General features: G+C 36.6%; 4 protein-coding genes across 6 annotated transcripts; 1 reads left to right on the top strand and 3 right to left on the bottom strand.

Annotated features, from left to right (window-relative positions):
• The first annotated feature begins 86 nt into the window (after positions 1 to 86).
• LOC132181093 (probable ATP-dependent DNA helicase CHR12) lies at positions 87 to 11,058 on the top strand. 2 transcript variants are annotated; one of them, XM_059594169.1, is made up of 12 exons: positions 87 to 511; positions 1,024 to 1,177; positions 1,608 to 1,672; positions 2,105 to 2,293; positions 2,819 to 2,968; positions 3,792 to 4,187; positions 4,991 to 5,250; positions 5,387 to 5,605; positions 7,174 to 7,381; positions 7,458 to 7,611; positions 8,282 to 8,887; positions 9,836 to 11,058. In XM_059594169.1, exons 1-12 carry the CDS (start codon positions 275 to 277, stop codon positions 10,534 to 10,536), a joined length of 3,339 nt encoding a protein of 1,112 aa, XP_059450152.1. In that variant the 5' UTR covers positions 87 to 274; the 3' UTR covers positions 10,537 to 11,058. The 2 variants fall into 2 exon arrangements, with proteins under 2 accessions (XP_059450152.1, XP_059450144.1); XM_059594161.1 differs by having other exon boundaries at positions 2,102 to 2,293.
• A 237-nt stretch (positions 11,059 to 11,295) lies between these two features.
• LOC132188035 (RAN GTPase-activating protein 2) lies at positions 11,296 to 16,028 on the bottom strand. Of its 2 annotated transcripts, XM_059602458.1 has the most exons (3): positions 15,979 to 16,028; positions 15,762 to 15,836; positions 11,296 to 13,197 (listed from the first exon to the last, which is right to left on the bottom strand). In XM_059602458.1, the coding sequence occupies exon 3, from the start codon at positions 13,184 to 13,186 to the stop codon at positions 11,561 to 11,563; it is 1,626 nt and encodes a 541-aa protein (XP_059458441.1). In that variant the 5' UTR covers positions 13,187 to 13,197; positions 15,762 to 15,836; positions 15,979 to 16,028; the 3' UTR covers positions 11,296 to 11,560. The 2 variants fall into 2 exon arrangements, with proteins under 2 accessions (XP_059458441.1, XP_059458434.1); XM_059602451.1 differs by lacking the exon at positions 15,979 to 16,028 and having other exon boundaries at positions 15,762 to 15,940.
• Positions 16,029 to 20,605: 4,577 nt separating this feature from the next.
• On the bottom strand, positions 20,606 to 21,395 carry LOC132189857 (small ribosomal subunit protein uS9-like). The gene has a single exon (XM_059604676.1). The coding sequence runs from the start codon at positions 21,228 to 21,230 to the stop codon at positions 20,790 to 20,792; it is 441 nt and encodes a 146-aa protein (XP_059460659.1). The 5' UTR covers positions 21,231 to 21,395; the 3' UTR covers positions 20,606 to 20,789.
• Positions 21,396 to 24,059: 2,664 nt separating this feature from the next.
• Positions 24,060 to 25,507, bottom strand: LOC132167692 (GDSL esterase/lipase 2-like). The gene is made up of 5 exons (XM_059578702.1): positions 25,231 to 25,507; positions 25,027 to 25,148; positions 24,728 to 24,949; positions 24,396 to 24,657; positions 24,060 to 24,295 (listed from the first exon to the last, which is right to left on the bottom strand). Exons 1-5 carry the CDS (start codon positions 25,499 to 25,501, stop codon positions 24,060 to 24,062), a joined length of 1,113 nt encoding a protein of 370 aa, XP_059434685.1. The 5' UTR covers positions 25,502 to 25,507.
• Positions 25,508 to 26,917: the final 1,410 nt, after the last annotated feature.

The raw sequence follows: 26,917 nt of genomic DNA, 5'->3' as shown, positions 1-26,917 counted from the left end.
CCGTCATTTTGAAAAACTAAAGCCGTGTTTGGCCAAAACAAAATGATGAAAGAGACCCTCCCTACCACACGCCCGCTATTCTTCTCCTTATTGAGAGAGCGCCGAAGAAAGAGAGGGTGGGTTCTTTTATTTTTTCCGAAGGCAAAATCAAAAAATAGCGAATTATTGAGTGTGTGTGAAAGAGCCTGTGTTTGTTACTCTAAAGCTTTTTAATCCCACAATATTTAATTTCAAATATCCGTTACAAAAGCGGGGCTCCCGCCACGGCCGAGCCATGGCTCAGCTGGAGAGGCAGACCCAGCAGCCCACCCTGGAGCCCTCGACGGTCCACGACGCCAAGTCTCTGATCTGCGCTCTCAACCTCGTCTCCCGCAACCTCCCCCTCCCTCCCGACCTCCACGACGCCGTTTCCTCCATCTGCTTCTCCCCCGAAGACTCCGCCATCAATGCCTCCGCGACCGGAGCCGGCGGCGGAGGCTCGGACCAGAAGGCGGTTCCCGAGAAGACTCTGGTAATAATTTTCTGCGATGGCCTTCTCTTGCTTTTGTCTCTGTTTGGGTAATTTGAAGCAGTTTCAGGGGTTAGGGTTGGGATTTGTGCGTTTTGTGTTGGTTAGGGGTTTTTTCCTCTTTTGAAATTCTTGCCTGTGTTTCCTATTTTGTGTTTTTGTGTGTATGCTTAGTCTATAATTCAATTTATTGACGGAAGGGAATTAGTGAGATTGAGTTTCTCTAGGGTTGAAGGGTGGTTGTGATTGTTTGTGGGTGGTTTTGAGATTTTGTTGTTTTTTTTGAAGCGTTTATTACGTCTCTTCGTTGATTTGTCTGTCTGTGGACATTTTGTTGTTTGATGTTACTCCATGTTTATCCACTAAATTTTAGAATTGCTGTAATAGAAATTGTGTACTTTTTTGGCTATTTTTTCTTTCCTGAATTTCACCTTTTGTTCTTCTATTCTTGGGGTTAGTTTTTTGGTGAGTGATAAAAGTTGTTTCTTACAGTATGTTTTGGTATTATTATGCAGGGAGATCATGGCAGTTACACAGGAGATTTGTTGGCCGAGTTTGAGGATGCACTATTGGAGCAACGCCTGAATTGTGTGTCGGGTGTTGGATTGAAAGTATCAAGGGAAAGTCGTTTTCAGAGTTACATTCAGCATCGATTGGCTGAGCTTGAAGGTGACTAAATTTTATAAAGAACCTTCACCTTGGGTATCATATTTTTGGTGTATGTGAGCCCCCCCAACCTATGCCAACAGTAAAAGAGCAAACACGATTGCTAACTTTCGGCAGTTTTCTTTGTACACACTATTTTCAGATGGTACTTTTTATTTTTAATGTAGAATTGATAGGTTTGTTGTTAACTGTTGAATAGCATTCGTGTAGCATTTGCATGTCAAAAAAAAAAAAAAAAAGCATTCGTGTAGCATTTGCATGCTTCGAAATGTTAAAAATATAGGAAATAATAGATTTTGCAAGTTTCATTAGTTAATTTATGTTCGGAAGTGGTTCTATCTTGTATTTGTACAAATTAATTTTTATTATTATCAAGTAATTGTCTAGCCAATTTTTCAGAGTGGATCACTTATGCATTAATGTTTTGAATCAGAATTGCCTTCAAATAGAGGCGAGGACCTGCAGACAAAGTGCTTGCTTGAACTCTATGGGCTAAAGGTAAACTAGATACGATAAATTATGACAATTAGTTAACAGAGAATTGCAGTTATGTGAAATAAAGGTAAGGCAGCATTTGGTTGTACTTCCTTAAATGATTCTTTTCTCAAGCAACCTGTTTTTTTTTTTTTTTTGTGTGGTTGGAAAGATCAATTTTTCTTGTGTCTTCCAGATACAAGAAAAACAAACATTCTGATTCTGAGAATTGTTTAATAGAGAAATTTGCGAACTGTTGCCTGTGAAGCATAGCCAAATGTGGCCTTATAATGAGTCAATGATTTGCACATATAAATTCCTATGTTGCTTGTTGGCAGTTTACTGATATATGCTGGTAAAGGAGTTCTTGTAATTGTAATATATGCATGTGTTCTTCTGTTTTTACTTCTGATACCAAGGGATGACATAGGTTCTTACTACCTTTTTCTCTAGCAGCTGGCGGAGTTGCAAAGCAAGGTTCGGTCTAATGTGAGTTCAGAGTACTGGCTCCGTGTAAACTGTGCAGAACCTGACCGGCAATTATTTGACTGGGGCATGATGCGATTGCGTCGTCCACTTTATGGTGTGGGAGATGCTTTTGCCATGGATGCCGATGATCAGTTCAGGAAGAAACGGGATGCTGAGGTCATTTATTAATTTATGCATTACTTGTTTGAGCTATTTATCCATACTCAGAACACAGAAATTGGGAATCTGGGGTATCTAGGTTTTATAGCATCTTTAGAGAATGCAGCTTCAAATCCTGGCATATGCCTACAGTCTCTATTTGAGGGATCCCAGCTGTGAGGTCACTAACTTCATTTTGATTTATCTGATAATTTTAGCCACCTAGTGTCTGAAATTAAGACAAAAAAGAAAACTAAAATGAAAAAAGTCGATGAGTACTGTATGAAAGTGATAACAGGTTATAATTATTAAACCTTGTCAAGTTTTGGCTTGAGAGACTCCTAGAGGGCCACTAATCAGTTAGTCTGATCTTCATGTGTTTAAAGTATAAGTTTATAGACATAAAAGAAAAAAAAAAAATCTTTTTATTTTCCTGGCCAGATAAGATATAGATCAGAAGACCCAAAATATGGATCATCAAAGTGGAAAAACGAAGTACTGTGTACCTAGATGCTGCTGACATAGTTAAAACCTTTCATGCAGAGATTGTCAAGGTTAGAAGAGGAGGAGAAAAATCAAGTGGAAACTAGAAAAAGAAAATTTTTTGCTGAAATACTCAATGCAGTTCGTGAATTCCAATTGCAAATTCAAGCATCTATGAAACGCCGGAAACAGAGGAATGATGGGGTCCAGGTATTCTGTCTTCTTCTATTCGTCCATTTTTACATTTCATGCATATTTAAAATGGGAAATGGAAGTCAGAAATGCTGCTGTTAAATTATATGGAAATTTACAGGAAAAACTACTGGGAAAGTTTGATTGATTAAGTAGGAGTCATCTAGAAAATGTCCAGGAAATTGGTGGATACGTTAGATGGCAATTGTGAACCTTTAGATCTGTTAATAAAACATTGCTGGAAAGGTTTGGGGAAATATAAAAAGAACAAAAAAGCCATTTGTTGATTATGGTAAGCATGCTTTCCATGGGTTTCGGGAACTTCTCCAAGGACTTTGAACTTTAAAATAATGCTATATGAGCCTTGGTATCTTCCATGCAACTTTAATATTTGCTTTGTTGCCAGGGGTTTTTGTCCTTCATTTAGAATAGCATTTCAGGGAAACATTTACCCATATATCAAATGGAAAAAATATACTCAGAACTTTGTTTTGGTATACTTTGCAACCTGATAATGAGAATAACTGAATTATGTAGACCAAACGCGGGATCTGTGTCATGTAATAACCTAAAAGAAGTTACATGATAATTTATATATCAAGCTGATGAGGAAATTACCTCTCTCTCTCTCTCTCTCTATGAAGAATGCTTGGAAGAAACAAGTTACTGCAATCTTCTGAAATTCTCTTCAGAAGGCAATAATTGTTCTACTTATAACTTAAAATTTATTGTTAATTGAGTAATCAGTTACCACTTAAAGCAACGCTTGTAAGGAACATTGAAGTGTATAATATTGCTACTATAGCTTCTGGTAAAGGGACCATTAATAGGTATTTAACAGGCTTGGCATGGAAGGCAAAGGCAACGTGCTACACGGTTAGAGAAATTGAGGTTTCAAGCCTTGAAGGCTGATGATCAAGAAGCATACATGAGAATGGTGAAAGAGAGCAAGAATGAACGATTGACAATGCTTCTGGAAGAAACAAATAAACTTCTTGCAAATTTGGGAGCTGCTGTTCAGCGTCAGAAAGATGCTAAAGATTCAGATGGGATAGAGGCCTTCAAAGACTCAGAAGCTGATTCGCCTGAATTGGATGCTTCAAAAATTGGAACTCCTCAGGATTTACTTCCTGAGGAAGAGATAGACATCATTGATCCTAATCGTAGTGTTGAAACTAGTGATTTACTTGAAGGTCAGCGGCAATATAACTCAGCCATACATGCAATTCAGGAAAAGGTAATGATAAAAATTTATGATCTGCATCATGTTTGTGCTAGCTTTTTTTGTTTTGTTCTTTTTGCAAGTTTCTATGTTTGAGAACCTCCCCTCCTCTTTCTCCATTTAATCCATATTGCACATTAATTACTGGTTGCATTCTGAATGTTGAACAAGGGTGTTGTATAATTTACAAGAATGGCACAATGTCATATGGTACTTGTACAAAGTTGAGGTCCATATTACTCCCTTCTAGTGAGGGGATTGAACCTTCCTTGACAGTTGTCTCCTGAAGTATCCAATGGCCCGTATTGTTAGTCCTAACATTTGATCTTATCAAACTTCTGTGGTTAATATTGTATGTTTCTGCAATTTTATTATTTTTCTAAAATCAATGTAGATTTGAGGGGTAGGAATAATTTTTGAACAGGTTCCATTGTAGGGGGGCAAGAGTCTCTGCTTGGTGCTGTTTTAAGTGTGGCCTTCATGACATATATTGCCTGAATGTCCTTTTTCTTTTCTTTCCTTTTGTTTTCTTTCTCTCTTTTTCCTTTTTTTTTTTGGTGTGCGCGCGCGAATGAATATGTTGAACTCCTAAGTTAAGCATTAGCAATAGTCTGAAGATTGCTAAATTCTTGATAAGTACTTCAATTCATTTGAGAATGCTTGATGTTGTGGAAATAGTGACTACAGATTCCATCCAATTTCCTTTTCTTTTTCTTTGTTGCTAATCATATAATACTCAGATTCACTTTTTTAAAAAAAACACTGGAAACATCATTTATAATGGGATCAGAGAATCTAACAGAGTCTGAATTGTACAGGTAACGGAGCAACCATCCATGCTTCAAGGTGGAGAATTAAGACCGTATCAGATAGAGGGGCTTCAGTGGATGCTTTCCTTGTTCAATAACAACTTGAATGGAATTTTAGCTGATGAGATGGGGTTGGGAAAGACAATACAAACCATTTCGTTAATAGCATATCTCATGGAGTACAAGGGTGTGACTGGGCCCCATTTGATAGTGGCTCCAAAGGCTGTATTACCAAATTGGATTTATGAATTCTCAATGTGGGCTCCTAGGTATGCAGGAAGCATTCTTTGAAACCAACATCTCTGTGTGTGTGTGTGTGTGTGTGTATGCATGCGCACTTTCTCTCTCTATATCTCTGTGTAAAATTTACTTTTAAATCATTCCTCAATTTTCTTTGTGGTCCAGTATTGGCGCTGTTCTTTATGATGGACGTCTAGATGAGAGAAAGATAATGCGAGAAGATTTGTTAGGGGAGGGGAAATTTAATGTGTTGATCACACACTACGATCTTATCATGAGAGATAAGGCATTTTTGAAGAAAATTCACTGGTACTACATGATTGTTGATGAAGGGCATCGGTTGAAGAATCATGAGAGTGTTCTTGCACGGACTCTTGTCTCAGGGTATGATTTCCCTTGCTTCTTGCAATGTTTTATTATGTACATTTTATATGAATTATATTTTTTTTCTTATTGTTAAATACAAGTGAGGCACCCAAACGGGGTTGAACCATTGACCTCAATCTCCACCCTTTCTTTTGGGGAGAGGAGATGTCATTTTGTCCTAAGACCATTGACATGAATCTATGTTTGTCCTATGAAGTTTCTTTCATGAGTAATGCTACATACCACACAAATATCCCACAAAGCTGATGTGACAAAGTTTAGTAGCCATTGATTTTTTTTTTATAACAACATCAGCTTTATAGGATATTTATTGTATGTAGCATTACTCTTTCTTTCACCAATTTCTATATAAATTATGCTATGCCTTGTGGGATGGTTGTGTACTTCACAAACTTGCTTCTTATTGCCTGCTTTTCGGGTGGAGATTTTCTATTTATTTAAATCTTGTCTTTTGGAAATACTTCACCTTTGAAAACCAAAATTCAGTCTCGCTGCTATGTAAACTGTAAAAGCCTAGTCATGTCAAAGCTTTTTGAGTTTAAGGTTGCAAAGTGGCATCTAGTTTATGACTTTTACATCTGAAGAAACATAATGGAAAAAGATCAGCTTTTGCTTGCAGACCACATAAAAATTATGGTGTTGAGACATAATTTGAAGCACACATCTGTCATAATTAGTTTAATTAGTTGGGCAATTATTTTACTATGCATAATTTTGATCTACAATTATGAATTCAGAAGTTATTTGGATAAAAAGAAATGCACACACTTATGAAGGGAGTGAGATACTGGTAAGTGAGATTGAAGCTTTTGTTGTTAAGGTCTCTTTATGAATGGACAGTGGCTATTAGTTGACTCTTTTTTCGAACTTGTAGTTTTTAGTTCTTTTGAATTTGAGATGTTAGCTTTTACTTTTGGGTATTTCTCTTGTATACTTACGTTTACGAGGCTTGTGCCCCTTATAGCGCTTTTTAAATGAAATTTATTATTTCTAAAGAAATATAGATGTATTTGGGATGAAAATTGTTGTAATCCTTGTCCTTATATTTTGTGGGTTTTACTCCTAAGTGAAATCCATCTGAAATCACAATTTGAAATTCACAGATTTGACTGGATTTAACTGTATTTTACACTAGGCAACCATAATCTTTTAATCTAAGAAACATGAATGTTGTATGGCTGAGGATTGAATCGACCATATAGGTCAAAGAATCTACCTTTGAACCATTAGGCCAATTATCTTATGCTTTGTATTATATCTATCACTTTTGATCACATAAATTTACAAATGCCATACAAATTCATATATGTAGGTTCTAAAATATGCAATTCATAGAAGTTGCTGCTCTTACACTTTCAGTCTTACCTCTGGTATCCTAGCTATGCTATTTGAAATTTTTGTAGTAACTGTTTTGATGATAATTTTGGTACCAGAATGATTGTGATTGATTTTCTCAAGTTGTTCGTTAGCTATTTTGGTTAAACTGTGTTGAGTTTTTAAATAGTTTTTATATGGAAGTCAGAAGTGTGAAAGGTTTCTTTAAGTGAACTTTTACTTGTATGCAGCTATCAGATACGACGGAGGCTTCTGTTAACTGGTACCCCTATACAGAATAGTTTGCAGGAATTGTGGGCCCTGCTTAATTTTCTTCTGCCACACATTTTCAATTCAGTTCAGAATTTCGAGGAGTGGTTTAATGCACCCTTTGCAGATAAGGGTGATGTTTCTCTGTCTGATGAGGAAGAGCTACTGATCATTCGTCGTCTGCATCAGGTGGGTATTGTCTCCTAATTTGAGTATTCTATTATTCTTTCTCAACTTATTTGTTGATATATTTTCTTGATTTCAGGTTATAAGGCCATTCATATTGAGGAGGAAAAAAGATGAGGTGGAGAAATTTCTTCCTGGGAAATCACAGGTCATTTTGAAATGTGATACATCATCTTGGCAGAAAGCATATTATCAACAAATTACAGATGTGGGAAGAGTTGGGCTGGATAATGGTTTGTTGCTTCTACACCTGCATGCCATGCATCTGCATTTCATCCTATAGTTAAAATATATAACCCCCCCCCCCAAAAAAAAAAAAAAAAAAGAAACCATCAAAACAACAATCCTGTGTTTCCAAATGCTTCTGATTTGAGAAGTTCTCAATTTGGTAGGTGTGTTCAAAGTTTCTATATATTTGTTATTCCGCTATTCACCTTTTTTAGCATTCTTAAATGCTGAAGGTTTAATATATCCATATTCCCTCCAAGAACCTTCTCTCATGGAATCAACAATGAGTAACGGCCTTTTTTTTTTCTTTTTCTTTTTCACACACACACAACCCCATTTTTTAACTACCAAAACCTCTCTTAGTTTTTGGCTTTCAAAAGCATTTGTGGTTTTTTCAAAATGTTCAACACACAGTTACCATCTTGTTTCAAGAAGCAAACTACAATTTATTATTGCCATCCAGAGGCTTAAAAGCTCCCAATATTGTATTTTATCTTCAAAACTGCAACTTTCTTAGAAAGAACTGTGGAGTATTTATATTTTTACTTTTGGAATCAATTTATTGCACTTATCTTCCATATTTGTTTATTCTTCTCTTTCTTCTGAAAGTATAAGTTTAAATTTTAAGTTGTGTAAAAGTTGCCGCCAGTTTACCAAAAGAGAAACAATTTGCAGGTGCTGGGAAATCAAAGGGTCTACAGAATCTGACGATGCAGCTCAGAAAATGTTGTAACCACCCATACCTTTTTGTTGCGGCAAATTATAATATGTGGCGCAAGGAGGAAATAGTCAGAGCATCTGGGAAATTTGAACTTCTTGATCGTTTACTGCCAAAACTCCACAGAGGCGGGCATAGAGTTCTGCTTTTCTCACAAATGACTCGGCTCCTTGACATTGTTGAAATTTATCTGCAACTTCACGATTATAATTATCTTAGACTTGATGGTAACACCAAAACTGAGTACAGAGGGTCTCTAGTAGACCAATTCAATGCCCCAGACTCTCCTTACTTCATGTTTCTCTTGAGCACTCGTGCTGGAGGCCTTGGTTTGAACTTACAAACGGCAGATACTGTAATACTTTTTGACATTGACTGGAACCCTCAAAATGATCAACAGGCAGAAGATCGGGCCCATCGAATAGGACAGAAAAAGGAAGTTAGGGTATTTGTGTTGATTACTGTTGGATCAGTTGAAGAGGCTATCTTGGAGCGTGCAAAACAGAAGATGGGCATTGATGAAAAGGTCATCCAGGCGGGACTGTTCAATACAACTTCCACAGGTTTGTTAATTAAGTTCTATACAATGTCATATAATATCATTACCTGCTCCATCCCAAAATGTCTTCTTTTCCCTTTTGGAACATCTAAAAACAAATATCCACTTTCTAAAAGTGGAAGCACCTATTTCTTTGTTTTTGTATGCTCTACCGTTAAGGCATGCTTACTTTTAATAAAGTGTAGGTTATTTAAGGAAGATTGCCATACTTACTTATCAAAAAAAAAAAGGAAGATTGCCATACTTGGTTCTTTTTCCTTAATATTTGCATTTTAGAAACCAATGGCAGGGAATATTTATTCACATGGTGAAAATGTTTCTCCTTTTTTTCTTTTCTATTTTTTGTACTGCCATTCTCTGCTTTAGAATATTCAGTGAGAAACTGGGTGGCCATCACTGATCCAAAAATTGCCACCTATTCCGTGAATACCATTCCTATATTCTGGTGAAAAATTTGTGGCTTAGGGCCAAATCGCCATTTGTGTGCCCCTCCTTAATCAACAGGAAAATGTAGTGCTGGATATAAGTGTCTGTGCATGTCAATCCCCAAACATGAATAGGAGCGAAGTAGACTACCTCGAGGTGTCAGCTAACCCGCCTATACCAGGTAACAAGGTATTTGGGATGGGAGAGGATTACCTCCCCTTGTGAAAGTAGAGAGAGCGAGAGTACCTCAGGCATTATCTCAAACTTGCTACTCTTCTGTTAAGTTTTGCTACAGACGGGTCTGTCGCATGCTTCATATTCATGTTTTGATCATTCTCTCATGAGGTCCTTTTCCTACTGAACAGACTGTTGACATGGTGAATTTTTATGTGTACAGCTACTCGTCTGTTAAGTTTTGCTACAGACGGGTCTGTTGCATGCTTCATATTCATGTTTTGATCATTCTCTGATAAGGTCCTTGCCCTACTGAAGAGACTGTTGACATGGTGAATTTTTATGTGTACAGCTCAGGACAGCAGGCAGATGTTAGAGGAGATCATGCGTAGGGGCACAAGTTCACTTGGGACAGACGTTCCAAGTGAGAGAGAAATCAACCGCCTCGCTGCCCGTTCCGATGAAGAATTCTGGCTGTTTGAGAAAATGGATGAGGAGAGAAGACAGAAGGAGAAATACAGAACTCGTCTTATGGAAGAACATGAAGTACCTGAGTGGGCATATTCTGCTCCTGAAATCAAGGAAGATGAGAATGATAATGGCAATGTCACTGGAAAGCGGAAAAGAAAGGAGGTGGTTTATGCTGATACTCTGAGTGATTTACAGTGGATGAAGGCTGTGGAAAATGGAGAAGACATGTCAAGGCTTTCCGGTAAAAGAAAGAGAAGGGATCATGTTGCATCCGAGGCAACTGCATCAATTAGAAACAATGCAGGTTCAGAGGAAAAGGTATCAGAGTTGGCGAATGAAAACAAGCCTATGACAAGTGAGGGAACAAGTGAAGATGCCTCCCCAACCCCGAAGGGACCCAAGTGTGAGGGAGCAAATACTGAGAAACAGGACTATCAGGGTGTTGGAGGAAGTAACTGGAGTGGGCAAATGTTCACATGGAGTAGTACACACAAGAAAAAGAGATCAAGCTTTGTTGTCCAGAGCGCATCATCTGATTCTAGAGGGCAGAATTCCAATGGAAGAGGAAATGGATGGGCTTGATCAAGATCACTCAAAAAGGAAAAATATTGAACATGGATATTATTAGATATATCCAGATCAATACTTGAGGGAGGCTCATTGCATTTTAGCTGCTGCCTGCTAGTGCTGGTGTGTTTATACAAGGGTCCCAAGCTCAGGCTATGACGGTGGGCTCAGTCACTCCACAAATTGCAGTCATTTCTGGGAGTTTTAAACATGTCACATATCAGCAGCAACGCCAAGTTATCCCAATTAATGGAAAGTACTTTTTACGTTTTTTATTTCTCCATGGTTTTGCATAGCCAACCCAAGAGAGACGTCTGAACCAGTGTGCAGATAGAGTAGGGATATATTGGTAGCGTAGAGCGCGTTAGGGAAAAATATAAGAGGGCTCTTGTTGCAAATCCATTAATTATTAGTGCTCGACTCTTTTGCGGTTGTGCCCATCAAATGTCTTCAAGAAGTATCTGATAAATGTGATAATTAGAACATATCTTCAAGATTTTAGAATTTAATTATATTTTTTTTAGTGATGTTAAAGATCACATTTTTATCCTAAAATAATCTTACAATGATGAGAAGGCAGTTCCTAGTTCTAACTAACTGTCAAATTAATTCTTGTTTTAAAGAACTAAAAGCAGGCATTTTTTGTTGTCATCGGATTTCAGGACCTCATAATTGTCCTGAAAAATATTAATTAATAGCCCCAAAAAAAGGCAGCAACCTGGCAGTTACGAATTGATCTAAAGAGAGAGAGAGAGAGAGAGAGAGTCGACAAAATAGAGCAGGAATCCGTTACATTAGATGAGTAAACCTAGAGAAGTACCTAAAAGGCACTGCATAACAAAATGAAAAAGGAAGAGATGGAACACTAATGATGCCATCTATCATCCCGCTGATCTAAAAATTGCCACAGCCTGCTGCTCGACGCAGACAGTTAGAGATTCAAAAGAAGAGTCAACCCAAAATGTTGTAAATGTGTCCTACAATTATTAAGGCTACTCGCACAGAACCCAAGAGCAAAACACCTTGCATTAGTGAACCTCTAATCCTCTGTTCCGACTTCAAGGTTCTTCAGTTTTGATTCGAGTTCATCCCCATCCCCATCACCTTCATCTTCTCCAGTTTCGTCAGCATTTTCCTCACCTTCTGGGTCATTCTCATCCAAGGCCCCAAGCAAGTCAGGAGACTTCTTGAATATATCATTCACTTCATCGATGCCTTCATCAGAGATGAAATTCCCATTGATGTTCAGCAACTTAAACTCAGGCTTCTGAACCACCATCTGAGCTAAAACCCGAGCCCCGGCCCTTCTTATCAAGTTGCAACTCAAATCAACTTCCTTTAACTGGGGATGACCTTCTAATGCCTTGCTGATCTGGATAGCACCTTCATCCTTGAGTTCATTCTCAGCTAAGTTCAACTTGGTAAGAAGTTGCTTTGCAACAATACAAGTGGCAATTACAGGAGCAGCATCAGCTGTTATGTCATTTCCAGCCATCTCCAGGACTTCAAGTGAAGGAGCTGTTTCCTTGAGAACGTTGGCTATAGCAATTGAACCCTCATCTTCCAAGTTCAGGTAGCTCAGGTATACCTCAGATAAATCTGCATGATTGGAAAGAGCTTTACTCAGAGCTACTCCTCCTTCCACACCAAACATGTTGTCCCGGAGGTCAAGCTTCTTCAAATGGGTACAAGTCTTGAGTGCTTCCGATAAGGTAACTCCCCCTTCAGAGCCTATCCTTGTAGAAGAGCATCGAAAGTCCTCCAACAAAGGAGAACGCTTTACAACCTCAGAGATAGCAAGCGCTCCTTGATCTCCTGTCATATTATTGTGAAATTGTAGGATTCTTAGCTTCTCTGTGGAGGGAATCAACTCACAAACCGCTTGAGCAGCTTCCACAGAGATTCCATCATTCATTAAATAGAGCTCCTCCAAGCAAGTCTGTGATTTCAGGAGTGCCCCAAATGCCCTGACACCCTTCTCACCCAAGGCATTGTTTGAGAGGTTCAGAGACTTCAAGACACTACCTTCCAGTGCAGCTGAGAATATATTCATGACTTCAAGAGCTTCTACCTCTGGTCTCCCTGCAATGAAATCTGATAGATCTACTTCTTTCAACTGATCCTTAAGCGAAACCAGAATTGGCTCAGCAACACGGGCTGCACCTAAACCAAAACTTCTATTGCTGAAGCACATTTTAGTGTAAGAGTTTCCCGGCTCCTTCAATGGCCTTAATAGTTTCTCAGCCTCATCTGCCTCAATAAAGGCTCGTTGGCCCGTGGATATATCAAACAAGGTTTCACGAGGTGCACTAATATTCTCAGATGCCACTACCTCTTTGTCTACCTCTCTTTTAGGGCCTCTTTTAAGAACTTCCAGGAGGAGCTTGCTACATTCCTTAGCATAAAGCTGAACTGCAGAACCACCATCACCATCTGGCTCTTCTTCATAGTTTTTGTTTGCAGTGGCAAAAGCCGCATCCTCAATTTGTTTGGCATTCTCCTCAGCCTCTTCCTTGCTTAGACTGCCATACTTCTGGGTAAATATGGATTTACTGGTAAGGTTGTTCGTCATCCGCTCCACCAACATTTGCCTTGTGTTTAGGCTAGGAGGCCATAGTTTAATTGAAAATTGTCTGCGCTCGGAATTCAATGTCGTGGCATCCATTGCAACAAAACCTACAAATGCAGGTCACAAGTATGTTAACCGTTTTCAAAGACTACTAAAAAAAAGCTATTAGCAGATGGATAAGAAGTATAAACAGTTAAAAATAAAATCTTCAAGAATTAAATGATAGGTGTGATATAACTGTCTAGCTGGTATCAAATACTTAATATATTGTACTCAATCGGTACAGAACATTAGCCAACTCCTAATATGCTAAAAAGACCTCTAGTCATCATGCAAGAAAAAGGATAACCTAATCATTACTAATGAAAAATATTTAGGGTAAATATAAATTTATTCCCCGAGTAATCGCGCCATTTCAATTTTCTCCCTGGGTTAAATCCGACTTTTAAACTCCTTTAAGTTTTTCAAATTTTTCACTCATTCCATCCAAAATTGTATGAAACTGCTGACGTGGCATTAACCCTGTTAATGCTACGTCTGCAATTTTGCCAAATCAACTAAAAAAAATGTTTTTTATTTTATCAAAAAAATAAATCTAAAAAAGGCAAAAAAAAGGAAGGGTGGCGGAGCCACCATGCATCTCCATAAGGAGCGAGCCACCCCCTTTGCTTGTTTGGGGTGGCTGCCTCCCTCCCATTTTTTTTTAGATTTTAATTTTTTATAGTATATATATATATATATATATATATAAAGTAAAAAATAAATAAAATAAATAAAAAAGAAAAAGAAAAAAGAAAATTGTGTTTTTTTAACTGATGTGGCAAAATGCTAACATGGCATTAATAGAGTTAATGTCACATCAGCAGTTTTAGACGATTTTGGGCAAAAAAAGTGAAATGAAAAATTCGAAAAACAAATTGAAATTTTGATGCAATTACTCAAGATTAAGTTTTAAATTTACCCAAATATTTAAAAGATGCTATGGTCCAAGCTCAAAACATTTGGACGACCAAAAGAGAAACATTACTTACAGTATAAACTGCCAGGGGGACAAAGAAAAGAATAGTTTGGGAAGAAACAGAGTAGAACAATATTGTTAAAAAATAGGAAGTCGGATTTCTAACATATATGAATATACATCCATACATACAGAATCAAAGGGATCATTAAACAAATAACTTAAACTAGAACATCTCCTATGAAATGAAACATTTACCAATTTCCTTGGAGGAGAATGAAAAGACACCAACAAAAAGCAGTGGCAAGGGAAGTAAGTTCAGAAAAGCAAAGACACAAATGTTTACATATCTGTCCATGAAGCATACACAGAATTTTTCAAGCATATATCTATGTATGAAGATAAATATTATATTTTTCCTCTGAGTTTCTGATGATGCAGAATATCCATGATTATAAGAAAGCCATTTTCTCCAGGGAAAGAGTTTCCACTGACAGAAACATTATCATGTTAATGCCTGATGAGGAGAAGATACATAACCTAAGAGAGTAAAGGACAATATAGCACATATAAAATGAAAACACTAGAATTGTAGATTGCTTACAGGAGCAGAAGAAATAATCTCTCACAGAAATATCTCGACGTAAAACAAAAGTACAACCAGCAAACAGCAATCATTATACACAGCGCTTCTATTTTCACATTAATGATAATTTCCATCATCTATGCAACCTCAAGACAATTGATGAGTAATATGGTGAAGTCATCAAAAATCACAAAACAAGTGAGAAAAAAAAAAGACTAAACTGATTGGAAAAATTGCTGTCACCCCAGCATACAACATTAAATTTCCAGAAAAGTTGTTCAAAGTACATGACTCAGCGCTGAAGTAACATAAAGAAAATGTGTTTGTATCTCTAAACTTGCCGAACAATGTAGCTTATCAAACTGTTCATGATAAAAAAAATCAACAAATCGGAACTTAGACCAACAATAGTATCAGAAAAGACATCCTCCACACAAACAAGGTTCTCAGCTTAACCCAAAATAAAAAATTCCTTCCACAAAGAAAGCTGTAACTAGGATTGCAGACACATTGTTCTTGTTATCTAGCTTTCGTTTCAATATCCTATGTCTCTACCATCCCACTAAAACGACGTTCTTATATTTATTCTCCATCCTTTCATCCCCCAACTTCCTTTCGAAATAATCATAAATATGAAATCACTTACAGGAATTACGTAAACTTTCGAGCTAAACTCGTATTGTAACTCTTATTACCCAGAAACGGGACTTGTCAAATGACCTAAATAATCGAATCTATCATGTAAAACAGAAGAAAAAAAATGGTAAATATAACAGGGAAAAGATAACCAACAAAGCAAACCAAGCCAAAATCCATATATTATTCCACAAAGAACCTACACAATATCTTAGATAAGTAGCGGCATTAACAGAACCAAACATGAAACAACCTAGTAATCACGGAAACAATCATAAAAATCCATCTTTCACACAAATTGTTACAGATCTGAGGCGTAATGAGACATTACCCACTTGTTCAAAAAGAAAATGAATTCAAACCCAGAGAGAATTACTATATTAACAAAAAGAACATGAAAAGGTGGCAGAGATTCTCAAGAACACAATGGAACCCTAGAATTGCAGACCCAAGAAATGAAAGAAAAATCGAAGGATATAAAGAAAAGGTACCCTTTTTCCCCCTTTTGGGTAATTTTGGCTTGAGAGATTGTACTTGGTGGCTTTAACTTTGATGAAAACAGTTCACTGAAACAGAGACAAATTGTATAGCGAGAGAGAGAGTGAGCGAGTGAAAGTGTGGAGGGAAACTGGCAGTGAAGAGAGCGAAATGGTATGGGAATGGGAATGGGAATTACATATTTTCGAGATGTGCCTGTACGGGCGTTACCTTTTTAAGGCGCTGTTTGGGAAGCAAGATAATTCCGTCTGCGCAGTTGTACCAGGCTGCAACTGAATTGGTTTAAGTATTGTTTGGCATCTTTGGAACTTTACTTTTTAGGAGCCTCTTAATGTTAAATTTACTTTATCCCCTAAAAGTTTTTCAATTCGAATTTAAATGTTTAAAAATTGGTAATATGCCCCCCTAATGTTTCAAAAAATTTTAATTTAGACCATTTGTTACTAATTTTCGTCTAATTATACATAAATCATCTCACGTACGTCTTACATGAGATTTTGATACCCTCTATTCTAATTTTGCCCTCATTAAAACCTATGAAATTGAGAGTAATTACATAATTTTATAGGTTTTAATGAGTACAAAATTAGAATAGAGGGCATCAAAATTTCACGTGAAATGCACGTGGGATGATTTTCGTTTAATTAGACAGAAATTAGTAACGAAATGTCTAAATTAAAATTTTTTTAAACATGAGGGAGTACATTACCAATTTTTAAACATTTTGGTTCGAATTGAAAAACTCCTGAAACTTTAAGAGTAAAGTGAATTTTTTTCCCAAAAAAAAAGAAAAAAGAAACAAAACTTTAGGATGGGCCGACCACATTGTAACATCGCTTTGTCCGGTTTCTAAGTGACTGTTTCTTGTCGTTTTTTTAACTTTTTTTTTTTTTTGACATGTATGTTAAAACAAAAATAAAAATAAATTAATAAATTAATGACTTTCATTTCATAAGGTATGATTCACTGTTAATTGAGCTATTCATCAAGGTTTTTTTTTTTTTTTTGTTGGCAATTGTAACTTAAGGGATGTGGAGATTTTGAGCATTAAATATGGTTGTTGTGACAATAAAATGAATCTAATTATTTATTTCCCATACTTGTTTTTCACAGCAATGAGGTTATGGACAAAATAAAAGAAGAAAAAAAAAAAACTTCTAAGAATTGAGGTTAGAATTGCATTTCTGAAATTGAAAGTCCCACAACAAGTTGAAAATTATTGTATGTACTCCGGATTCATAACTTCTTACAACGAAGTTGTAAAAAAAACAGAGACTGACAAGCGCCTAAAAGTGCACATGACGATGCATTAAGATCGCAATCATTTTTGAATGTGCACCAAAAGATTAGTAGGTAGCTTTGTCAGCTGGCGGACCCACCACACTGAAATCCAACTATCTACATACAAAGTAAAAAGAAAAAGAAAAAGAAAAAAAGCTGAGAGTTAACGATGATGAGGAGAATGAGAAAGCAGCCCTCTTTGAGGGAGTCTGAGGGAATATTATAGAGCAGAGGCTAGAGAGAGTGTCAGGTGGATGGTTGTGCAATTGTGCATATGGGCCTCACATTAACTCTTATCTCTTGTTGCTACAACAAGGACCAATTGGTGGTTGGGAGATTTTATGAAGGGATGTAAGAGAGTAATTTACATTCAAATTGATATGTAAATCTCGAACTTTTACAGCAGATGCCTGTGGGCCACAAGGCCCACAACCATCAGCTTTATTGGCTCCATTTTCACTCAATTTTTACTTTGGAGGTCTTCCTTTAGAGCAGTGAGGTATTAGATTGGATTTCTCGGTTGATTTGCTAGTATTTGTTTTTTTTAGTTTTATTGTTATAATGTTGAGTGTATGTAGTTTGGTTATTTTGTTGTACTTGTTAAGAAAAAAAAAATAGTAAACACAACTTAGGATTAGGCTCTCCTTCCGTTTCCTCCCATATTTTTATGGATGTCAAACACGTGTTTATGTAGAGATCCAATGATGGATTGAAAATACCTTGAGCTCCATGAAAAAAAAAAAAATTAAGGAAAAAAAAAAAAGGCTCACAGATGGCTGCTCTGCTAAAGGAGGGGAGAACTTATGTAATTCCCTCCTCCACCCCTACTACATGAAATCTCCACCAATGAGTTTCTCTTTTCTTAGAGAAATAAGCTCCCATTTATTTTTAGTTTTCTCTAGACATTTTCCCCTCTTTTGAGTCCCTATACATCACCTCTGGTGATCTATTTGTGTCCATTTTGTGACTCTTCTCCCTAACATACCGGCGTCTACTTGTCACACCATATTTTTCAATTGTCACTCCCTCATCAAATTTGGGGTCCAAATTTTAGATTTTACAAGCCAGAGCCTACTATCAACTGATGATACTTTTTGTTAGTCTTTCAAAATGCCACTTACGTTTTTTTTTTTTTTTTTTGGTGGGGGGAAGGGATTCAGGAAAGGTTGCAGGACCTTTCAAAGTTCATACCCCTTCCCGTATCTCCTAGTTGTGTCATCTCTAGTACACCATGTCAAACCACCTTAACTAGCAGCTAATTTTCTTGGTGTACGTGCCATAAATTCATAAAACTGGGATTAGGATCCCCTCAAGAGATTTTCTTATTATTTAACGCCAATTACACCATGTCAAACCACCTTAACAGGCAGCTAATGTTCTGTTTGTAATTAATTTTGAGACGAAATTTTATCACCCATGCTCGAGTCTACAACATCAGCTACTCCAAAAGGCCATAATCCCATCCATAAAAAACATGAATGCAAATTGGGTTTCTAAATCGAACGGATTTATTGATTTCTATGGGAAGTGTAGGGAGATTGGCTCATCAGATGGTTTTTCTAAAGGTTGGTTGATTTTAAATTTTAGAGATAAATGTAAAATTGGTCCTTGTAGTTGGTATAAATTAAAAATCACTCCAGATGGTATAAAAAATAATTTATAAGTTCCTATAATTAGCCTAAATTACAAATCACTCATTGTGATATAAAATATTATTTATAGGTCCTCAAATTGTTATTTTGAGGTCCTATAAATTACAAATCACTCATTTCAAATTTTTTTAAAAAAAAATTTTAGATTTAATTTTTAAAATTAAATTAATAAAAAATTAATATTTTAATCAGATAAAAAAGTGCGTTTTGAGTGGCCTAAACAACTGTTAAAAAATTTTGACAGTAAAAACTTTATTGTCATTTCAATTGACCAAGGAAATAAATTTTCAAACAAAAAAAAAATACTCATGGAATTATAAATTTTTGAGGGTTGACTCAGGAACTTATTATACATTTTTCCTTACTTTTTTTTATACCAAACATTCTTACTTTTTTTCACATCAATCCACTCAACTACATTATCCAATGACAAGGGGTTTACCAAACAAAGCTAAGCCTTTTGGAGGCAAACTCATGGGTTATTGTTGGTCTGATTTTGATCTTGTGACGTTGATTGGTTTTAATCGCAGGGAGAACCTGCTGGCGTTTGGTCTCGTCCATAATGTAACTGTGAGGGAGAAACAGTAGAGGCAAAGAGATATAAACAAGCCCCAAACGAAAAGAGAGAGAGGTTCTGTTTAGGTGGAAGAGAGTGTTAGATATGTCGGCTAATAATCAAGCACATAAACCCTTCACATCTTGAAGAATTCACGCAACACAACCAAAGAGTACTTAAAAGAACAAAAAATAAAACAGGTTTTGAAGCAGAAAGCTTATCCAGCATATGGCATATATCTCAAGATTCACTGGCGCAATCCAATTTTAGTTTTACTGACGATGACCTGATGAAATGCATACAACTAAGACACCCATTCATTTCGATGGACAACATGGCACTATGCTGAGCAATTTTTTTTTTTTTTTGATAAATATTTTTTTGTCTCCAAGGGAAAAGAGAAGAAGAGATTTGAACTAGTGACCTCAAATTCATGAGGCATGTTTCCTAGCCGGTTAAGCTGCCCTAGCTTATATTTAAGAATAGAAGAAGATAGCCATGAGTGACTAATGACTATTCCTTAAAAGCTATTATATTGCACTTCTTCCTTTCATAATAAAAGCTTTATTTTTTTTTAATTCCATTCCTTCAAATGGAATAGACATTTAGCGTACCAAGCATGCCCCAAGAGTTCTTGACTCCCAAAATACCACATCTGCATGACCTCAAACAACTTACAGCAGAAGTTCTACTTCAAATTCATAACAAAAGATAAGTTCTTATAAAACAGAAACAAGCAAGCCTTAACCAGAGAAGCTCATCTCTGCACCAACCCATAAAACCTAACAAGATGCTATGGCTTTTGAAGCCAAAATTAACAAACCTAGTAAGAGTTCCTGACACCCAATGCACCACATCTGCATGACCTCAAACAACTTGCGGCAAAAGTTCTACTTCAAATTCATAACAAAAATAAGTTTTGATAAAACAGAAACAAGCAAGCCTACCCATAAAACCTAACCAGATGCTTTGCCTTTAGAAGCCAAAACAAACAGGAATGATGTATTTTCGTCCTTGAGAGAAATTAGATCTGACAATAGTCTGATGCAGGGTCATACTTCACTTCTTATGTTCTAGCATAAATTGCCACCAACAGTGATCAACCTACTAGACTTGGCTATATCCTGACACTAAATTGTCTCTAAACGGCAAAGTGTTCAAGTTAACAATATCATAAAATTAACACAAACGTCCTTTATCTGCATTTAGAACAAGTATATTTAAATCGAAAGGCTAACCATACAACAAACAACGTAGAGACACCGGCATTTCTCCCCCTCCCCCCAAAAAATAAAGACACCTCAAAACAACCATAAACCATAAAAGATAAATAACCAAAAGCAACCAATTCATCGCGAATTAAAGACTATCAATAACATCCCAATACTTAAATAACAGCGAATCCAAAATCTTGCCAAAATTTCAAAGCCGTAGTAATAATCATAATCATAATCTCCCTAAAACAAAAAAGAACGATCAGAAACAAAAGACAGACAGACAGGGATAGTCGTAGAAAAGTAAAGCATACGAAATCAACGGTAGGATTTCTGGAACCTGGCCCTGGCGCCGCGACCACCGAACTTCTTGGGCTCGCAGCGGCGAGGGTCGGCGACGAGTAGGGTGCGGTCGTAGCGGACAAGGATGTCCTTGATCTCCTTCTTGCTCTGCTCGTCCACGTACTTCTGGTAGAAGGCCACCAGGGCCTTCGCGATGCTCTGCCTGATGGCATAGATCTGCGACGTGTGACCCCCGCCCTTCACGCGGATCCGCATGTCCACACCCGCGAAACGGTGCCGTCCCAGCAGCAGGATTGGCTCGTATGCCTTGAACCTCAGGATCTCCGGCTCCACCAGCTCGATCGGACACCCGTTGATCTTTATCAGTCCCCGGCCGCGCTTGCAGTGCGTCACCGCCACCGCCGTCTTCTTGCGCCCGAAGCACTGCACCGACTCCGTTGGTGCTGCCGCTGCCATGGTTGTTGCTGGTCTCTGCGTGATTGCTTAGGTGGTGTTGTTCTTGGAACACTAAGGCGAGGCTTTGGGGGCTGCGTAGAAGGGTGTGATGGGGTATTTTAGGGTTTGGTGGTAGGGTTTTCAAGCGCGGGGATTTGGAGTCGATTGACGGCTGCGATTCGTTGCGGAATTTGGTGATAGGGTGACTGGGTACCACATGGGGCATCCGTGGTGCTGGAGTTAAATTTAAAGAAATGATTAGTTTTATTAAAAAGTTTATCTTTTTGGTCATTTTTAATCTTAAGTGGCATGATTTTTTTTCATTTTTTATTGTGGTATGGCCTATTAAAATCTATTAATTTTAAAATATGTCATACCACCTAAAATTAAAATGATAAAAAAACAAATTTTTAATGAAGCTAAACATTTTTCTTAAATTTATGATACGTGGCCCTAAATAGGGTGAAATATGATGTCATTTAATGGGATGAAGAGTAACAAAGTAACATCTACCAAAAAAAAATTAAAACTTGTGAATCTTATCAACTACCAAAAAAAATAAATAAGTAATTGACTCTTAATTATCGAGCCATTTGTGAAAAATTAAACACACTAACGCCTCTCTCTTTTTGTGAAAAACTCTAGTTGCCATATGGGAGGAGGGAGTCTCACCCTTCCCTTCTACTCCTCTCTTCCTTTTTCTTTTCTTTCCTGCCTCTTTTGAGGCTCAAACTGTCTTTTTAAAAGCCCTACTTGCTTCTTCGAAGGTCCTACTCACTATCCTTGGTAATTTATCCTGTCTCAATAGCTCTATCGTCTCTTCCTTTATCCCAGATCACCTGGTCTTCGCCTCCTCTAGTTGTTCCTAGCATCAAATCTAGTTCCTTTTTAAGTTTTTGGATTTGGTTTTTTTAAAACCAAACTGCTTACTTCAGGAAGTCTCACTCCCACATGCACAATTCCACCTTACTCCTGAGCCTTTATGCTTCTAGTCACCACTATAAACTCTTCCATCCACCCACCACGCACCAGCGAGTGTCCCACACGCATCTACAAGTATATCTCACTTGCTAGCACGTGTCCTACATGCGCTGACACGTGGGTAGCTCTCCATTGTGTGTGACGCCTCTTCCCTCCCATCCACCACCTTCCACCTTTGTAGTCGGTTTCCAAAGGACGCTTTATGGCTCACATCGGTCACTGCCGATACATGCTTTTCACATGCCGGCAAGTGACTCATACGTGTGGTGACTTTTCACCATGTTCACACTACATTCTTCCACCTTGCCCTCCGTTGATGTTGTTATTGTTTGTTATTTTTCTTGTTTCTTTCTTATTGTCTTTCCCTTCCCCTGTTTCTTCGTTTCTGTTGTAGTTGTTACCCAACAAGCGTTTAGATAGGGTTGAGGGATATCTTGAGGATCAAGTCCCTATTTACGTCCCATTCTCTGAGTTTTGATAAGGCTAAAGGGTCTTTGGACGATCATGCCTTTGCTTGTGCCTTGTTTAATTACCTTTATTGGTAGCCAAAATTCTTAAACTTCATATAAAGAATGCATAGGGCCACGTCATTCATTTGATATATATTATATGTTGACTTTATATGTTTTCGGACTTACTATTGAATTGCTCAATATTCTTATTTATTTATTTTTTATTATTATAATCCTTGTTTTATGTACTTACCAAAAAAAAAAAAAAAACTATGACCGTACTCATTCCTGATAAGAATCATAATTTTTTTTTTTTTGGATATTATCAATTGGATAGTGGTGTGAGGGGAATACGTAAACTTTTTTTTTTTTTCTTCTTTATTTCTTTTTTTTTAATTGAAGACTGATCCAAAGATTGGTTGAAACTATTATTATATCAACATTATGAGATAATTAAAGGATAAAAATGTAATCTTCAACATTACTCTCTAAAAAAAAATTACATAGAAAGGGTCTTTGGGCTGATAAATTGAAATTTCTAGGCATGTGCTTATCTTCGGGCTTTGCAGCATCTATGCATTTGGAGGGAATCCTTTGAGCCTATGGATTTCAAATCTGGGCTGGGCTGAGAGTGATTCCCAAAAGCGACCATCAATGAATACTAGTGGGATCAAATGAGGAAGATTTTTGTTTATTTTATTTTCAACAACTTGGTTAGGATTGACTCAAACTCAACAACACATCCACTTCAACTTAGGGTTTGTTTAGATGTATATTAAAAGTGCGTTTAACTCTCAAAAAGTCTATTTAAAAAAAAAAGAGTACTCGTTTGGTAAAAATAAGGGGAAATTGTCTTTTTCTCCCTTAAACTACCACGCGATGACCATTTTCCCCATCAACTACCAACTTTACATTACGATTCCATCAAACTACCATTTCATTACCAAAACTCTCATTCCGTCAGTTAATGCCGTTAAGTCGAACGATCAATGGTACTGTTCATGACACTGTTCACACATTGACCATACTGTTCATGACACTATTCACACGTTGACCATACTGTTTACGCCACTATTCACATGTTGACCATTCGATTTAATGACCTTGACTAACGAAAGGAAGGTTTTAGTAACGAAATGGTAGTTCGATGGAATCGTAATGTAAAGTTGGTAGTTGATGGAGGGAAAATGGTCATCGCATGGTAGTTCATGGGGAAAAAATAATTTCCTCTAAAAATAAATTGAAAACGCTTTTAATAATCCAAAAAAATGAAAAAAAACGACTAAAACGCATTTTTTGAAACTTTTGCGAAATCTTCAAAAAAAAAAATTAACTTAAAAACTCTATTTTTCAAACACAATCTCAAAGATGCTTTTAATCTTTAGTTATATTATTTGAATTCAGAAACATACATTTGTCAGAGCTCAAACAAAGCTTTGAGATTGTAAGGTTTAGTAATATCGGGAGTTCCGCTCCACATCAACTCAGCTAATTGCTGGTTTGCCCTTTCGGATGGATGAGAAAAGTCAAAGAACACATGTTCACTAGCATTCCCACATAATTCAAACCTCTCCACAGACCTCTTTCCACCACAGCTATTTATTCCTCTGTACGGACCACTTCCACAGCATGCAATCCTCCCTTCCTTGAACCCTTCACAACATAATTAGAGCAAATTAAAGATTTTATAATTATTATATAAAATACCAATTTATAAATTTTATTCTGTACGATAAAAATTGGCATGACATACCATATTTTGACGGGTTATTGATTCTTTCACTAAAAGCAGTGTACCAATTTGTTACTGAATATTTGAATCCATTGAGTTGCCGCTCTAGCTTTTCAAGGACTTCAGAAAAAGCTTTGTTATGCAGCTTTGCTAGTGTTGTAATTTCCTTTTCGCATGCACCATTATTTCCCGTTTTTGGGGTTATCTCACGCTTGCATGGGAGACAACCCAATGGCTGCATGCTCAGAAACCCGAATTTCCTTCCTCCTTCCTTATGTATTTCCTAGCACATAAGATAAGATGAGAACCAAGATGGAAAGGAAAAGAGAAGAATTATTTAATAGTTTTATTACTTTGATCACAATTGTCACGTTGCCGATCACCATATTTACATATTCTTCTGGAGAAAGAACATTGGAATTTGTAGTGGGAAAGACTCCATAATCGTTTGCTCCAATGTGTAATAAATAAACTGCTCTTCCCAATAACATATTGGCTTTTTTGTCGCCCAATTCCCTCCTAAGCAGCCTTGCTAAGTCCTTGAAAAGACTTAGTTGAGTTTTTAGGTCTATCACCTGGGAAAGGAAAATTTATTTCAGAAAAGATATATAATTGAAGCAAGGAGCCATTGCTAATGTGAAAGATCACATACAAATCCTTGGTGAGTTTCAAGGAGAGCACCAGCTCCGGCTGATGCGAAGTTTGCCCCATCAGTATAACGATGATTACGAGGATCTAGAAACGGTGCAATCAACGGTAACTTTGCATGCTCAGCTGTAACAAAGCTTTTAGAGTTAATTTAATTAACAATAATCAATATGTAAAAGAAAATGAGACGTATATAGCAATATGTTACCAATGAAATCTGGGATTAGACGGCCATCGGAAAATCTACCGGTGGGGTACTTAAAGAAGGTTTCACCGTAGGGACTAAAATTTGCCTGGCTAGCGGTAGTGGTGTTGATATAGTTATTGTTTCCAGCATCGAAAAATGAATCCCCGAAGATGAATAAGGCAACATGTTTTTGTGGCAGGTATAGCGTACCCGGGCAGCTGTGGGCCGTTGGATCGAGAAGGGTTGCATACAAAACCAAAAAACAAAAATATTGGAACATTAAACTTGCCATGTTAACTTGGTTCCACTACTCTTCTCGTCAGTTTGGTTGGTTGTTTTTTCCGCATGATTATGCAGTATATAAATCTCCGGAAAAACAAAACAACAAAAGGCAACAACCAACCAGCAAACAAAAAAAGAAGAAGAAAAAACAAAAGAAAAGAAACCACTATATATTTCTATATGTTCATTCTTTTGGGTGTTCGGTTTGGAAAACAAACACAGAGAAGGGTAGTCTTGAAAAACCCTAGCAAGATAAGGAAAGAGAGAAAAGTCATTGAAGGAATTTCCAATAGTCGGTGCATGAAAGATACGTTGCATGTTTTATTGCAGAGCATATCAAATCGGGTGCCGCTAAATATATATATATCTTCTTAAATTTATAAAAATGATTAGTTATACAGGGAAAGAAATTTATCATTTTCCTTTTAAACTTGAAGATTTCCTCTAGGTAATAAGTTTATGTCCTTTCAAATTTTGAACTCTTTTTGCGGTTACATGCACCTTCTATACTCTAATCCCTATGATACGTAGAAAATTACATCATAAATTATGGTAAAATGAAATTGTCAGAGATCTTTTAGCTAGGCTAATGCTAAGGAGCACCTATTTCAAAAATAAAACAAAAAACAAAATAAAAAAATGCTAAGGATCACCACTTTTTCCAGAATTCATCCGGGAAAAGTAATGATCCATGGCATATTTGTAAGAATTAGAATTATGATCATCTCCATTTCATTTATAAGGCCAGTAATTAAGATTACTAAATAACAAATTTATTTCATAAAAAGGAAAAATTAATGCGCTAATTACAATTAATATTCTTTATTTAAGACCCTTAATTATGATAAATAAGTAACTAGAGAAAGAATTAATATCATTTGATTCTCTTAAAAACTTAAATCAATTCAGTAGCATTAAAAACTGGTTCTCCAAGTTTCAACTTTTCATTCTTTTAAACTAGGCTTTAAATCAATTGATCACGTTAAATAAGAGAATTACACAATATTAGATATTTGAGTCATTCTTGAATATTGTATTAAAATACTATAAGAAGATGGAAAAACCCCATTCATCTCCTTTACACGTTCAAAATGGGGAAAAAATCAGTAGCATTAAAAATTGATTCTCTAACATTCCATTCTTGAAACAAGGCTTAAAAAAATTGATAGCATTAAATAAGAGATCGAATCAAACAATACTGAAGTCATTCTTCAATATTGGATTAAATGCTAAGAAGATGAATGTTTCATTCTTTTTATTTTTTTTAGGTATAAATGTTTCATTCTTGAAACAAGGCAAAAAAAAAAAAAAAAATTAAAAATTAAAAATTAAAAATTGATTGGAGTCACTTGCCATTCTTGAAACAAAGCAAAGAAAAATGAATTTTTATTCTCCTTTACATTTTACACTTCATTCAAAATGAGAA

The sequence above is a fragment of the Corylus avellana genome, chromosome ca1, assembly GCF_901000735.1.
Source record: "Corylus avellana chromosome ca1, CavTom2PMs-1.0".
NCBI classification, from domain to species: Eukaryota; Viridiplantae; Streptophyta; class Magnoliopsida; order Fagales; family Betulaceae; genus Corylus; species Corylus avellana.
The sequence above is the reverse complement of the archived record's forward strand: the minus strand, read 5'-3'. Positions and strand labels throughout refer to the sequence as shown.

Coding starts and splice junctions, on each gene's coding strand:
- LOC132188035 (XM_059602458.1), bottom strand. CDS start 13,186: ATGGATGCCACGACATTGAATTCCGAGCGCAGACAATTTTCAATTAAA.
- LOC132181093 (XM_059594161.1), top strand. CDS start 275: ATGGCTCAGCTGGAGAGGCAGACCCAGCAGCCCACCCTGGAGCCCTCG. Junction 5,251..5,386: donor TTCTCAATGTGGGCTCCTAG/GTATGCAGGAAG, acceptor TTTGTGGTCCAG/TATTGGCGCTGTTCTTTATG. Junction 7,382..7,457: donor TCATTCGTCGTCTGCATCAG/GTGGGTATTGTC, acceptor TCTTGATTTCAG/GTTATAAGGCCATTCATATT.
- LOC132167692 (XM_059578702.1), bottom strand. CDS start 25,501: ATGGCAAGTTTAATGTTCCAATATTTTTGTTTTTTGGTTTTGTATGCA. Junction 25,149..25,230: donor TCTAATCCCAGATTTCATTG/GTAACATATTGC, acceptor GCTTTGTTACAG/CTGAGCATGCAAAGTTACCG. Junction 24,658..24,727: donor ACGTGACAATTGTGATCAAA/GTAATAAAACTA, acceptor CTTATGTGCTAG/GAAATACATAAGGAAGGAGG.
- LOC132189857 (XM_059604676.1), bottom strand. CDS start 21,230: ATGGCAGCGGCAGCACCAACGGAGTCGGTGCAGTGCTTCGGGCGCAAG.